This window comes from Neolamprologus multifasciatus, chromosome 22, assembly GCF_963576455.1.
Source record: "Neolamprologus multifasciatus chromosome 22, fNeoMul1.2, whole genome shotgun sequence".
Taxonomy (NCBI): Eukaryota; Metazoa; Chordata; class Actinopteri; order Cichliformes; family Cichlidae; genus Neolamprologus; species Neolamprologus multifasciatus.
This window is the reverse complement of record NC_140459.1, coordinates 10,901,549-10,918,024: the sequence shown is the minus strand read 5'-3', so window position 1 is coordinate 10,918,024 and position 16,476 is coordinate 10,901,549. Positions and strand designations below refer to the sequence as shown.

General features: G+C 40.2%; 1 protein-coding gene across 1 annotated transcript in view; it reads right to left on the bottom strand.

The window, feature by feature from the left end:
* Positions 1-16,476, bottom strand: part of epha10 (EPH receptor A10) — a 164,755-nt gene that overhangs the window by 116,991 nt on the left and 31,288 nt on the right. The window contains exons 2-3 of the mRNA XM_085149826.1: positions 6,562-6,626; positions 2,138-2,810 (exon numbers count right to left, since the gene is read on the bottom strand). Of these exons, the coding sequence (XP_085005952.1) occupies positions 2,138-2,810; positions 6,562-6,626 (738 nt within the window). The remainder of the gene's footprint in view (positions 1-2,137; positions 2,811-6,561; positions 6,627-16,476) is intronic.

Here is a 16,476-nt window from a genome sequence, read left to right as displayed (position 1 = left end):
AGATATGTGATTGAATCACCATATCGGTTGTTAAATCCCACTAAATGAAAGCATTCCAAAAGCGGCACATGGTACAATCATGCCAAAAAATGTTACGGTTAAGAAAATGTTATGTCCCTGCTATGACTTAGATGAGAAAACAGCAGTCTTCACTGGAAGATCATGCGATGTACAAGTCCACAGGTAACGCACAAGGTCATCGACATCCCGAGGTGTCTGAGGGAGAACACTTACTGCAAACGACCCCGAACGTAATGGGTTTCATGGCCGCGGCAACAGCAAATTGTTGCTCACCTGACTTCTTCCCCAAAATGAAAGTATAGTTAAAGGCATGCTGCTTTGACACAGCAAAGAAGACGTGCAGAGGGAAGTGGTCAGAATGAGACTTCAAGGAAATGACCTGAAAACAGCAGGAGTGCTGAGAGCTGTGCAGAGCTTCAGACAGAGACAACCTTGAAGTGGACAGCAGGCAAACTGAATCCAAGTAAGGTTTTGACTTTTTATGGATAGACTCACTGAGCCTTTTAGCTATGTTGCTGTTTCTTATATATTTTAGTTAGTAGCACAATAAGCTTCACTTTGGAATACAAACACGCTGGTGTAAATTACTATTGTGAATCAAATACACAGAATCAATACATTTTTAATAAAAAACCACTGCGGGGATCAATATGAGATCACCGCACCGAGTTCAACAGTCTAAATTACTGTCCCATTACTGCACATTATAGTCTAGTCAAGTGACTCCAACACCCACATCGCATTGCACAATAATTCAAGATGGGGTGTGAAAACTAACAGCGAGAGTCAGGCGTTCAAACTGCTGCTATTATATGAGCAATTGTGACAAAAGATCGCAATACTGTCCGTTTCAGTTTACGTCAGAAAGCAACACATCAAACCACCCGCGAGCTTTCTAATGGCAGCACTTCCTGTAGGTGTGTCTGTGTGTTAATCGGGACATTTATGCCTCATGAAAGAAAGATGTGTTGTCAAGCTTGGGACACAGGCTTCTGAAGAAACAGTACACAAAGTCATTGTGTTCACATTCACACACACCAGGCTCTTCACACTTCTCATACTCACGGTACACACACACCATGCCTCACATGCCAATATGTGTGACAACGTTTGGACATAAATACGAAATATTTTAACATCTCTGACAAGTCAAGATCCTCGCAATCGATGGCACTGTCGGTATAGAACAAAAGGAGGCACAGTTTGAAAATGAATGAGAAAGGTGTCTTTGTACTTCTATTGTCTGCCCTCTAAAAACATGACCACTGCGGATCGTTCTTCTTGTCTAAACACTCGTTAACATTGATTTCTCCTTTCTGTCCTTGCTCACCTGCGCTTATTCCCTTTCCCTCGTTCACTCTTACAGTATCTGCTGTATCTCTGTGTGTGTCTCAATACAGATCAGCCTTGCTTTTCTCATCTTCTAATGCCATTAATCTCTTCTTTTATTCTGCCCAACTTCATCGCCCTCACAAACTCCTCTTCTTTTTTCTTCTTTTCACTGCAAAAATCCTCATTCTGTTAACTCACTTCAAGTCTCTTGTTGAATATTACTTCCTCTAAAGGTAATGTCAAGTTCACAGTCTTTTTAACTGAATATATCTTCAACAGAACTATACGGCTTTATAATATTTGTAGCTGCTAGCAATATCTGCCTGAACCTCCAATGTAATTTGGAATTTGGATTGGCTCTAATGCAAGTGGCACTGCCATTTAACACATGAAAAAAATGCCAATTTCACTTAGTTTGCATACAAATCATCAGTTTTGATTGCAATACAATTATTTGCTGTATTTTGTATGTGCTATTAAATACACTGACACCGGTTTCTAGCAAAACTTCAAACCAAGTTGTGTTTAAAAAAGATATATAAAAAATAAAAAAAAAATCACACAGTTTTTGTTTTTTTCCTGTTGTGTTCCTGCTCGCTGTTAGTCCAGAGCATTCTATCAAAGAGCTAAAACACATGAAAACATTGCTAATTCTTTCTTTATTCAGTATTCTGGATTTGTTGCTTTAGTTCATTTCCGACACAATTCCTTTCTCGTTGCTTGTATTTGCTGCATTCGTATTCATGTATCCACACATCCCACTATCTGATTTTCCATTCCCTACCTTCACAGCTGCTGTGTCCCTCCTCATAGCCAGCGCTGCAGCTGCACTTCCCAATAGGCACCAGCCATTCACCTTCGGCACTACAATGCATCCTGGGAGGGCTGTCTGTGTCAACTTCAGAGTTGTTAACACAGGTGCCGCGCACCTCTACAAGCGTGGCAAACGCTGCCTCGGCCACTGTATCGGGGAACACTGCCAGGTTCTGGACGGTTGCGAGACAGCGTTTGTAGTAAACCCGCACAGCCACCAGTGCCACGCAGGCACCGACATCCTGGAATGCCAGGTGGAACCCTTTACGATTGAGGTGGCCGATCTCGCGCACCTCTGTGTTCAGCTTCATCTTCCTCTCACCAAGATCACCCTGCGTGAAGCTCTCATCAGCAGCAATGGTATCTATCTTGGTATAGCGGTCCTCTCGCGTCACACCTCCAAGGTCCCTGTCTGACTCGACATACAGGAGGTTGAAGGTCTCCTTGCAGGTGCCTGCTACACCAGGGATGCTGTTGCAGTCACGCAGAGTGAACTGGAGCTCCACAAAAATGCGCTGTCCACCTCGACGTGCCACCCAGCCCGTCTGCAGCCAGTTGTTCTGCTGCAAGGGCTCCATCACATTGCACACCTGGTATGTCCGAATGGGCTTATACTTCTCATCTACGCCGCTTATTTCCTCCCACTGTAGGGATAAAGATTTGGGCAGGGGGGAAAAAAGACACAAAATCCTTAAATGTGAGGTATAGAAAAAAGAAAATCAAGAAAAGGAATATGGGAATGGAAAGAGACATACTGTATTTTACAAACCATGAATAAGCAGCAAGGAGCTTAGTAATAACATGAAGGACTGACAAGAAGCAAAAAACAGCAAGAAACAGATGATAAAAATGTTACATGACAGCAGAAAGAATAGATATGCAAACAGGAGTGAGTAAGTTCAGGTTAACAGTGTAATGACATAATCTGATGAGTGGGTGTTTGAAATAAAAATCATTGGTTCTCAGATTGTCTAATAGCGTCACACAATGACATAATGAACAGGCTCAGTCATCGTGAGTCTTAAGTGGTGTTTCTGCAACTGTGGGTCAGACCTTAGTCACTTTCTCTCAATCTCAGCCTGTTTGACACTTAAACTAATGGCATTTGTGTTAAATGTTTGTATAAACCAGGAGTCGGCAACCCTAGGCACGCGTGCCACAGTTGGCACGCGAAGGGTTAACTGATGGCACGACCATAGCTGGACTGGCCATCGGGCATACTGGGCATTTGACTTTTTTTTTCTTTGTATAAACAATGAAAGGTGGTGGATTGGCCAGATGCTGGTCGGTGTGTAAAAATAACTCAGTTGCTTGGTGGTGGCTGTGGCGGTGCTTCCTCAGATTTAGTAACATTAGCAAGTGATGGAGGCCAGCAGGTGGATCAGAGAAAGGGGAGGCAAGAGTCGAGACCTGAGGCGGCTGCCGGTCTGAGTGTCAGGTGAACTGAACTTCAGGTAAGAAGTTATGACCTGCAGTCTATCTGGGTCAGATATAAACCAAGTTTAGGTGTATTTTCGTTGTGCTGACTTTTTACAGTCAGTTACAATAACTCGTACTGCGTGCTAGCTAGCATGACGGAGTTTCTATACAGCTGGGTGGATGCTTTGATGTTACTGATAGTGAACTTTATTTTATTCATAAGGTTAGTAGAGTTGCCAACCGTCCCGTAAAAAGACAGACTCGTCCTGTATTGAGAGAAAATATTACTCGTTTCGTGTTGAGGTGAAAAGGAACAGTTTGTCCCGTACTTCAGCTAGAATGGAAAAAGACACAAAGCTGGAGTTATTCTATGTCTTTGCTGCACAGCTGCTTCTTCTTCTCTCATTCTCTCCCCCTCTCTCGCCTGTTGCTACTTCAATCATGAAACGGATCAATGATCAGCTTTTCTCGTTTGTTTGTTTATCGCCGACTTTGCACCAGAAAGAGGAAACCGCTGAATGTCGCACTAAACAACAGCAGCACGTTTAAGCTTGATCAGCTGTTGTTAGAATTTATTTAATATTAATTTCTAGTATCAGCTGATGTTTGCTGGAGCCACAGCTGTAAAAGCTGCTGGTCATGATATCGGTTTGTATATCTGGTGAGAGGGAAACATGAAGATGAAACCAGGAGATGTCCTTACTGAATCATCAGAGCTGAACAGGTGATGGAGAAACAGGTTTACCTTTTAGGTGACATGAATGAGTTGAAGGGAAGTTATGAACTGTTTCTGAGAGACAAATAACACCAGGATCCTTTTTTTATGTAGTTGACAGCTGGTAACTGTGCAGGGGCGGGTCTAGCAAAGTTTTGCCAGGGGGCTAGGTAGGGCATTAACAGGGAAAGGGGGGCACAAAGAAATACTTTCTTAGTCTCATTTAAAATGTCTAGCTTTTAATAAATAATTATCTGAAGCTTACAACCAAAGTTTTTATCTGACGTAAAATGTATAGAAATCATACATATAACATCAAAGCAGCTGGAACCCACAGCTGTGTGTGTTCATGGAGCTTGCATTTTCACCTGCTGGACATCACTACCTGACAAGTTTAACAGTCTTCAGAACATTGCAGAGGCCTTATTGACAGTATTTGGCTCTACATATCTGTGTGAGCAGATTTTCTCTCACATGAGTGTCCTCGGGTAGCCGTCTGAATGCTGGACACTCGGAGACCTGTGTCTCTGAGTGGGAAACCAGAGATCACATTAACATGTGTGTCTCTGTATTAACAGACATGCCATATTGGCCCAGTTTATTTTTCTTATCACTGTTGTGAGGAGACCATAAATAGCATTTGCATTTTCTGTTGTACAGTTCATTTGCTGTCATGGAGTTCTTGTTATGGATAAAAAGTGTCACTATTCGCTGATAGCTGCCAACATCTGCAAACAAATATAATTCTATAAAGTGGTTCTATATATTGTGTAACTGTTAATATAGAGCGTTATTACATTTATTGCTAATGCAATCATATGGCACACTGACTTCTAAGGAAATTTTAAATGGCACTCGTCACCAGAAAGGCTGCCTACCCCTGGTATAAACGCTTCACAGTCTTGTGATTTATTCACAAGAAACGAATTCAGAAAAAAAGACACAGCAAGCTCAATTAAAGGGCTTTGTTAGTTGGCCTTCAGCCTACAGATAGTTTTTATTTATTTATTTATTTTTTGCAGCTTTGGTGTAGCCTAAAATATTGATACGATATCGGTACTGACAGAGATTCTCTGTTCTAAAGAACTCTCTGCACCTTGCTGAATAGATTAAGGGTGTTTTTTTTTTGTCTAAATATTGACCCAAATAATTGATAATTACTGGCCTGTTTGCTAACAAAAGATTATTATTATTAGTTGTTGTTTTTGAAGAAGTGGTAGTAGTAAAAAAAAAAAATCTGGTGTATGTGCACACCCTATTTCAGCCATTGGGAGGGAGTCACAAGTATTCTCTTTAAGGTGAGGAACCACTGAATAATATAGCATTTTATTTATCTTTTAAATTTATTTTATTTTATTTTTAAGGAATTAAAAGTTTAAACTCCTCTGAGCACTCTAAGAATGCTTTTTATAGTTTCCTAATATTTGCCGCAGGGCAGAGTTTGTTTTTCTGATTTACTTTCAGTCTGGAAGAGCGAGAAAAACTTAATCAAATATATAATTTATCCATCAGATGAATGATTATGACTCCATGTCACTATTTGAATTACCGAGGCGCTCTTGACAGAATTGAAAGTGAACTGAGCAGCAAATATGAACTGCTCTCCCTCTCTCATAAATACACAAACGTGCACAAAGCAAAAGAGGAGAAATGGATTATCTCCAATGGTAATGTGATCAGCCCCTCTCCTGTCAAGGTGACTATATCAAAGTGGGTGCAGTGTGTTCTCTATCACTTCTACTGGGACATGTAGGTGAATCACACAGTCACATTAATCTTATGCATAGTGGAGCACGTAGTGCAGCAGTCATCTCAAACACAAGTGCTTCAGCAACCTCTATCCTAAACAACGCACATTTAAAAGCAGTGATGTTATTCATATAATAGACTTATCAAGTGTGTGTGCATGGAAAGGCCAACTTGCAGGTGACACGTGGGTGACAAACTGCTCTGGCAAAAGTGCTCCTGCATTTATCTTGCAGTCATAACTTAGCGCAAAGGGTTTTACGGACCAAATCGATCGTCACAAAAGGCCATTTATCTGTGGCAGCTCATCTGTGTAGCTGCTTTGGACACTGCTATATAGTAGCCTGGATTAGTCCCAATGATTAATGATAATGATGAGCTCAGCACTGGGGACAAATTGAAGAAAAGGTGTGGAAAAGTAAAGTAACAAGCTGTGTGGAGGCTGGCAAGTAAACACATGCTTCTACAAATGAAAAAAATGACATGCAGGTAATGAAAAATACAACTATACTTACTCCATTAGGGGGATAGGACGTCCAGCCGAGCTCTGCTTGAGTCTCTTTAGAATTCAGCAGCACCACTGCAGGAAATTACAAGGGAAGACAGACATGAGTTAGACGACATGTGGCATTAGAGTGTATTTGCCTTTGTTTTTTAAATACATTTCCCAACAGTGTACCTCACCTGCATGATAACAAAAGTCAATTAACACTAACTCAAGCAAATAATAGTATTAAATTAGTCATTTACAGTACATTTGCATAATAGTTCAGTTTTATTTGGCCTCTGAAAGTGCTCGGAGTAAATATGAATAACACATAGAGCAAAATGACACGTCATGTTTGGAATAATGAAAGAAAGGCATTAACACGGAGAAAGGTTTGACAAAATCTGTTGAGAGTGAACCTGTCCTTTGATAAATGCATTAACACCATCTGTTGAGGATTTAAGCTGGACAAAGCGCTTTCCTTTACGCCCTGGCTTCACACACAACACACAGAAAACCACAAACAAAACAAAACAGAACCATAGAACTTTTACAAAGAGTCTGGAGAAAAAGAGCACCCTTATTTAGCTTTCAAGAGTGGAAAACAGGAAATGCAGTTTCTTTTCAGCTCAGAGAGACAAAATGTAAGCTTTGAAGCTGGTTTCAGCACCACGGACAGCTACATAAGAAGCAGAATGCAGTGAGTGAAAGCTGGCGTAAATCTCCCTGTTTAAAATCAGCCAAATAACGGATACAGCAAAGTTTCTTTAAAAAAATCTAGGAGTTAAGCTACAATGCGTTGCCTAAGGTACACCACTGAAGGACAATAACTACAACACCATTCAAAAGTCTTGAACCACTCGTATAAATGGAAACGTAGTATATGAGGCAAAAACAGACCTCATTAGAGTTGCTCAGAGTGCAATTCTAATGATGTTTGAATGTTAATATTTGGTATGAGATCACCTTTTAATTTTTTTAGCACAGCCTGAACTCTCTTATGCAAACTTTCTTGGAATTTCTTCAAGTAGTCTTCGGCAATAGATCCTGAGGTTTCTTGAAGGACATTTAAACCTCTTCTATTTTGTGTTTGTTAGCTTTTGTTCAATTCTTAGTAAAAAGTATCCCACACTCCTTCAATAATGCCGAGATCTGGGCTGTAGGGAGGCCAATCCACAGATAGTTCTCCACTGTGTGTTTTTTTATTCAGGTAAGAATGGCTTCTCGATAGCCACCAGTTGATCCACGTAACGTTTGTACAGCAAACAGTATATGGATCAACTGAAGGGCCAGAAGCACCTCTCAGGTCCTGCGCCAGGTCCTTGCTGGATTTTATTTTCCAGTTTCCTTTCAGATAATGTCAGATGTTATTCATCTGCCATAGATCATTTTTATGTCCTGTTACTTCTTCATTTGTCATGTACTTGAATCCGAAATACTATTTAGATCTCTTTATATTGATATAATATATAATTAAATCATTCAATAGCAACAAATGTAGATACTGGTGCAACAAATTTCAAGATTAAGTATTAGATCAAAATATTCATCAAGAGAGCAAAACCAAAGTAACTCTCATTTTATTAAAAGATCTTAATACCCGTTCTACCGAATTTGAAAAAGGAACCAGAGTTCATTAGCGAGGACGTATCTGAGCAGTCGCACTGAGAACAGTTGTCGTTTTACATTCTGTTCTATGCAGCAGGTGTGCACAAGAGCCATCATCAGCACATTTATCTTAATCTATAATCTAATATCAACATCTGTAGTGACATATGGTGAGCTGCATTAACGCCTGATTTTTAAGGGATTTTGCTGATATTAAAATTAACCATGCTTTAAGCTTGTCTGCTTAAACAGGCCCCCCCCACCCCCACTGGCACAGACACACTCACCCACACTTCTCTTACAGTGTTCTCAACACGTACATCTTTGAGGGAATCTGAGGTGTGACAACCAGACAAAGCCATTTTTTTTTTCTCCAGACTTCAAGGAACACACTGTGCAAAGATTGCTTTTTATTATCCTTGAAAGTGCTACTTTCATTCTTGTTACTTGGCTTTAACTTTTATGTTCTGCTTCAACTTTCAACCACTTCAGGAGATTGTAAGGGCTATCAAAAATAACCTGAGCGACACAGACTGCAGTTAGAGACAGACTCCTTGAGAAGTAACAATTTCACCTTATACCGAGCGATTCTTGGTGTAAAGATCTTTGATCGCATACGCAGCTGCTACATGACAAATATCTGGCTTCGTGGAAATTAATAACAAGGCACAAGGACATCCTGATGAGCAAAAAAAAAACAAAAACCAGAAGCCTACACAGTCTGACTCAGCTGTATAAGAAGTGGTGACTAAAACCTGTGGCTGACTCACGCTCTGAGAAGAATAATATGCACTCTGGCACAAATGTGTGCAGATGTATCACTGTATTTACTGTAAATACATTTTCTTTATATTATTATTATTGTTATTACTATTTTTTCAAGATCATAACTGTATAGAGATTTAATAGACTTCTATATGCAATGCTATTGCAGTTTGTATAGCCAAAATCTTCAGAGGACAATGCAGTTTTCATTCTTCTTATTTTGGGATTTGCTTGAAAAGGAGACACTAGAGCACTGGATAGGGATCAGGGAAGCCTTGCTGGAAAATTAAAGATCCTTTACAAAACATTTAATTTCATTGTTTTTGGGTTAACACCAAAGGGTGCCCAAAGCATGGTTCTGTGGTTCGCTGATAACACAGAAGCATTTGGAAAAGATTAGAGAGGGAGAGGGCAAAGGTGCTGGAGAGACACAGAGGAAGGCTGAGGCAGAAGCCAAAAGAGAGATGATGAGAGAAAATAATCAGCAGAGGAGGGCAAAGAGAAGAAAGAAAGAGCCAACAAGTGAGAAAGAATGAAAAAATAACAGTTGGAGAAAGGGCTGGAAAAAGAAAAGGAAGAAGTGAGAAATGAGCACATGAAGTGTACATAAATGAATACGCTGGATAACGCACAAGGGATCGCTATGTCTTCCTGAGCAGTCAGACAGTCAGTCAAAGAGAGACTTGCAGGACAAAGTTGGCACTGTAATCACACATTGAATACATAAGTCTGGTAATCACAGTGTAGTTAGACAGACTAATGGGCCTTTAAGGGCAGTAGGAAGAGAGAGCGAGAGAAAAGACATCCAGAGAGGATGACAAAAAGTCCGGCAAAGAAAAGCTAATCTGGTGAAGGAAGGGTCATCAAAAGAGGGAAAGGGGGAGGGAGGGAAAAGGCAGAGAAAGAACATATGACACAGAAATAAAAGCTCTCGTACGCTGTGACACATAGCCTCAACTTAATAGCCACAACACATTAGTTTTACTAAATCATTTCAAAAGGCTGTTTTGTGAGTAATTACCTTTCAGTGTTTCTTTTTTGTATGATTTTGGTGTCAGGCCTATTTAGGACCCACAAAATGAGGCTGACTTTCATCATCAGCAGATAAAACATGATCCCTGAAGAGTAACAGAGGCTCCTCTGCTTTGATCGCACAACGCTGACAGTGTTAATATAGAATACTTCATATGAGAAAAGGACACCATTATGTTGCTAATGTTTTGATGAAAAATTAAAAATGAGCCTTCACAACAACAACAAAAAAGTCAGCTTTCTTTATTGTTCTTCTTTTGAGAAATATGTTATAATTAAGATGATATCAGCCACAATTAGCAGGGGAAGGCTCAGAAAATTCGACATTGCTTAAGCAAATTCTATCTTTACAACAGTCTTTAAAGTAACAGCTATCGCTGTAGCAGCTTCTCTGTCAACCAGTTTGGATAAGATGCATGCAAAGGGATGGCTGAGTGCAATTAGTGGTGGGATTTCAGTGAAAAACTATTTATTTTAAACCAAATTTGATTTTTATGAAACACAAAAACATAGCATTGGAAGCACATGTCATCATTCTCTCTGTATATATTTTCTTTCTATGATCACAGTGTGATCGCTCTCACTTTTGCACTCTCTCTTTCTTTTTTTTATTTATGTATTTTACCTGAAAAGTTTCATTGAAATTGAAACTAAAATGTAAATGTCTCTTTTATCATCCCTCCCCTGGTCTCATCGACACTTTGATCTTTCTCTGATTTCTGCGGTGTGCTAATTATCAGCCTCGCTAAAGAGGATGCGACGAGGAAGAGATAGCCGTAGGAGAGAGGTAGACTGCAGCACTCACTTCAAGTATTCACAAGAAAGGGAGGGAATGTGTTGGTGCACCAACAGCAATCTAGAAGAGGTAAACACTAAAATCTGGCCTTTGTCAAGTGTGCAGCCAGCACTTACACAGCTATTTTTTTTTTCTTTTTCCTTTTAGTGGTAGACAACAACATGAAGACAGCTCTGTCACAGGGGCCAATTTCAAGGGCTTGCAAGGTTAAGGGTTCCCATTCTTTGATTGAACTAAGTGTGTGCAGCTATTAAACTGTGAGTAAAAGGCGCACTTCCAGGTACTTAGTCTGAAAAAGGAAAAGGGTAGAAGAAGAAGAAACAGACATGAATCGCAATGATCCACAGCCCTACATGTAATAAATTTGCGTTTTGCTCAAATATTCTATAACAGGCTAAATAGTATTTCACTCTGGTGAAACAGAGCTCTTACTAGCCAGCATACAACTGGGAAGACCTGGGGGATCCGGAGGTTCAACCTGCCTATAGAGAAAGCACTGAGACTGGAATAAGCACAGGCTGCCAATGCTCCATGTGTCAACTGATGTCCAAATATTACCTTTCCTATCTAACATATTCCCATGTAACCCATAAAAACTAACATTTAATCAGGAACACCTTCTTGTAATCTTTCACATAAGGGTAACCAGCTTAGTACCATTTTCCTGTGGGAGAAAGAACAATGACTCACAAGTCAGCATAAGCAGGCAGGTGGAGTGGCAGATGGCATAATCGCACGACCTTCAACCTAAAGCCTGTCCCTATCCTGGAAAGGATAGAGACAGGCTTTCTTTCACTTTCATTTTGCTTTTTAACGTTCCCTTTTTGGGTTATGCACTAAACGTACACGGTTAGGTTTAAGAAAAAAAGTGCTTGGCTGAAAAGCAAGTCTTTCACAACATTAAATACCTTTTAAACTTTTTCTTTTGAGATGTCGTGGATACCACATAAACATCCTTGTTGCATATCCCAAGACAGAGACGACACCAACAGAGCAATTTTTCCCTATGGTGTCTTGGTGTCTGTTTCAAAGGGACTGCTGTTGAACTGTATGGGACTATTCAGTGTGTTGAAAGATGCCAACAAAAGGGACAAACACTGCTATAAGATATGATGCCAACGGGTCCTGACAATGTGTGAGTATCTAATGACTTGCAAGAGAGATCTGGTTGATATGACAGGTTGAAATCAAGACAAAGAAAGACCTTAAAGGGGTTATATTGTACTTTTCTTTTTTCTGCCATATATAGATGATCATGTTACAGTTTCAAAGAGTCAAAGCAATCCCTAGTAGCTGAAAGTTCAAGATTCAGACTGCTCTAAATGTTCAGTTTGAATTGAATAAGCGGAAGAGGATGGATAGACGGATGAATTTAAATGAGAGCACATAAGCAAGAGAGCAAAGCGACCTGCTGTTCAAATCTTCTGTTTGTAAGCAGCAGCCAATGAGAAGAAAAGTAGTTTTGAGTGAGGGGAAAGACCGTTAAAATGTATTTTTTAAGACTGGAAGGAGCAAAGAGTCTCCTCAACAGGATTTACAGTGTCGCTCAAGGACAAAAGAACATGGCTGGAACATGGGAGTGTTTAAAAAGAATATATATGTATATATACACACACTTCAATGAAAACAATACAGTAATACTGGAGAAGGACAGATAAAAAAAATGGATAAATGGATGAGGATATAAGGTGCCACATAAAAAACACAAACAGTCACATAAAAGATAAACGCAGTGTATACACAGACAAATACACCGCCTTCAGTGACAAATGGTGTCAGGGAACATTCACAAGCACGCACATACAAGCAGACAGCCAGGAGGCAGGACCATAATAGCAGTTCCAACAGCAGGGTATATGAACTTCAGATGTGTCTTTCCTCTTAACAGAGGCATTAAATTTCCAGCTTCAGTAATGTGACATACTGCAAAGAGCTTGGGCTGCTCCCTCTCCAAAGTCCACCACGCAATTGCATATATCATTTATGATAATGTGGTGAACGGTTATACGCTATCATTACATAGTGCATATTTCTCATGCAGTGTGGTAAAAGTACCTTTCTAAAAACGTAAGCTACAAAATAGCCTAAGCGTAACCGATAATCATTTTCATCACAGTTTTTTTTTTTATTGTTAGTCTTTAATCAAAAAGAATTTTAAATATTCAAACAATCAGCAGACTTTTACACAAGTCACACGCCAAGCCGTTTCTCAAAAGTGATCATTTATCCTACATTTACATATTGTTAAACCATTACAATATCCCTTTTTCATAAAATGATTAAACAGACCAAAAGCTTTTTACCAAAAAGCCCGGCTAATTTGTATAAAAGGCCTCCGTCACATAATCATGCTGGTTTTTGCATCTCTTTGTTGTATCAGTGCCTCTAATTAAAGCATAACAGCTGTGGCAGCGGGTCACGATTAGGTGCATATTGTGACATGAAAAGATGCAATAACTCAAAATTGTGGAAATTTGTATCACAATTTTAATTTTGGTTTATGGTCTGTCACTGAAGCCAAAAATTAAAAAAAATTAAAAAAAAAATAGAAAATCAGGAAAGGAAACAGATTTTACCTTTTTGAAACAGGCGTGGGTACTGTGATCACTGCAGTCTGAATACCACATAACTACACTGTACAGTTCTGGTTAAGGAGCCTTTAGTCCATTGCTATATCCCGCTCCCTCCTCTTTCCTGCCTCTTATCAACTTTAAAAATTATGAGTATGAGCCTCTGTGTGAACAGTCAAAGGATCAAAGCAGTAAGGAGGAAAATTATGGGGACGTGTGAAACAAGGTCGATGTTCTGCTATCTGGAGAATTTATAAACATCCTGCAAAATGGTTTAAGTACATGACATTGGTGTTGTTAGATAAATCAGTGGTTTTTCTTTGGTAAGGTAAAATATTCCAGATAAGGGTGAGTGTACAGCAACTCATTTTCAGTTAATTAATTGTACTTTTTGTTACACTTTATTTCCAGTTGGTTCAGTGAGAGAAGAAACTGTACTTGAGCACATGATCTGCAGTTTGGTGAAGTTTAATATTTTCTTTGGGCACAAAAATAATATTTAGGGGTTTTTTTGTTTGCATATCCTGTCAGTTAATGAAAGTAATTTTAAATCCATCTAATATCTTTAAAGTATTTTGATTTATGCATGTATGATCTTCTGGTGCTAACCAGGTGGGCTGTAACAAAGGTAGTAAGGTGATTTTGTTTGCAGGGGGTTTGGCTGTTAATCCTCTTATAGTTTTAAATGCAGATTGAGTATTAACTTCAGAAATCCACTTTGACTTAAATGATTAACGAGTGTGTAAGTGTGAGAACATATCTAGTACAGTCAAAATGCCTGTGTTTTCTTACAAATTATAAAAGAAATTGTTTCGGGCAATCGCACAAAAGGACGAGAACAGATATATTCCGGAATATATCCGGAATGACATAATGAAATATATTTTACAAAACATCACAAAAGACTGTATATAAGCTCCATGTCTCTCCACGCCCACCTTACCCTATCTTCTCCTATAATTATTAGTTTTTCCTTTCTATTTCCCCTTCTTCCTACCTCTTTTGCAGTGGCAGTCTTGAATCTGAATGACCACCTGTTAAGACAAATAGCTTGAGGAGGAATAAAGCGAGTGTGTGCTTATGCATGTTTGTGTGTGCTTTAGGGAATGAAAGAAAAGAGTCATTGAGTGAGTTAGGGAGACAGCAAAAGCAGAGCGTGTTTTGGAGAGGAAAAAAGGAGTAAAGGAAAAAAATTGCAGAGAGTAAGGATGGATTGTAAAAAGAAAAAATATATAGTCTGACACCAAGGCAGGGAAACAAGACCCTATTAGAGTAATTACACTGCCACACTTTAAAAGGGGCCCTGCAGTACAGGTTGTTTGTTCAAGCAGCTTATTAGAAGCAGTGATTTTATTTTAAAACTAAGCAAGTTCGAGTGGCTGTGTACATGAATGTATGTGAAGGTTACACAATTATGATGAGATAAGATAGCCTTTATTTGTCAGTTTTAGGTCTTTTGCAAACAACCGAGATGACAGACCTTGCCGACCGTACATACAACACACAAACATCAGATTGGGGAGACAGGTCAAGCTAGGTAGCGAGGAAAAAACCATCGAAATGTGTAACACAAAAGGATAATACAGAAATGCACAGATATCAACACACCATAGCACAATAAACACAGACAAGCAACATGGGAAAGTGTTCAGTGTGTACATCTGATCTGGGACCGCTGCAATCTTCGACTGCGCCTCCAGCTGACCCGATGTCCACATTAGAGGGGAGGTAAGCGTTGGAGGTGGCGTTGGATCTGGGGTAGGGAGGGTAATGTGTCAGTGAGTGCTTATCAGTATCAGTATATGTATGTGTGTGCGTGTCCATAGTTCAGCTGAGACAGTGTCCTTCGCCCTGCCAGGCTAAGTAAACAGTCTTCCAGCCAACCCAGGTGGCCTTGTAGGGAATGGAAAGGAACAGTCTAAACACAGTCGTTGTCAGGGAGTTTTTGTTCGGCTCCAGCCTTGAGACCACAGCTGGCGCCGAAGGGGTAGTCGGATTATGATGGTGATTTTTCTTTTGCAACAACTCATGAGAATTTCAAGCTGTTCTTTAACACTCCGACACTGGTCTCTCAATCTCCCGTTGGATAGCCGCGAGGTTCTCCATGATGTTATTAACCTTCAGTTCCGTGGTCTTGTCATTCTTTTGCTCAAAGAGCAGATTCTGAGACCTCACGGCCGCAGTTAACTGTTCCAAGATGTGATCCAGCTTCTACTCAGAGGTGTTGTTCTGAGTGGACTTTTCCTTGATGTTATCCAATGTACGCTCAGAGGTCTTATTCTGAGTATTCACTGCAGCCGTAGGCGCCTCCAAACTCTTAACCATGCTGCACTCAGCGAGCCCTTTCTGAGAAGTCGCGCCTCATCCCATCGTTTCAATCCCAGCGGGCAGCCTTGGGGGGGGGGGGGGGGGGGGGGGGGGGTTGAACAGCTGGTTCCGCAGCAAGAACCCTGTTATCATGGTTCCGAATAGGTAGATATCTTCAGCGTCCTCGATCGACAGTCCTGCCAGCCACACGATCCTCCATGTCTGCCACCCGTCCATCGTGTATCCGGCAGGGAAAGTCCCTCCAGGGCACTCGGGCTCTCCCAGACTTCTCGTTGAGAAAAGGGTGTCAATAGCATTCAGAGACCAGTTGATCAAATCCATAATTCTCTTTAGGTTTTAGAAACAGACTGTGAGAGACTGTTCCAGGGAAAGTAATACAAAAAACACGAGACTAGACAAGGACATAAAAACTAAGCAGGGAAGATAAGGGAGAGGAGAGGAGAAAAAGTGTGTCCACCTCCTCCGAGAGCCAAAAGAAAATTACTATCACATATTGCGACAAACCTGAACTTCTCCCACTGGTATCCTATCTAAACTGAGCATCCTAATATCTAATTATGAATTACAACCATTACAACCATCGAGGCAAAGTGAGCTGATAAAAAAAATCTTGAGTTGATTCCAAAGGTTCAACTTGTATTTGGTCACCATTCTCTGGAGGTCAAAAGAGACGTCAATGCAACTGAAGATGGCCATCATTAGGCTAGAAAATGAAAATAAGGACGCCAAAAGGGCAAAAAAAGAAATGATATTCATTAATGGTCAAGTCCGTCACCTGATTTCAACCCAACACATCATGCTTTTCAGTTATTGGAGAGAAAACAGGAGTAAAGCAGAGCGACCC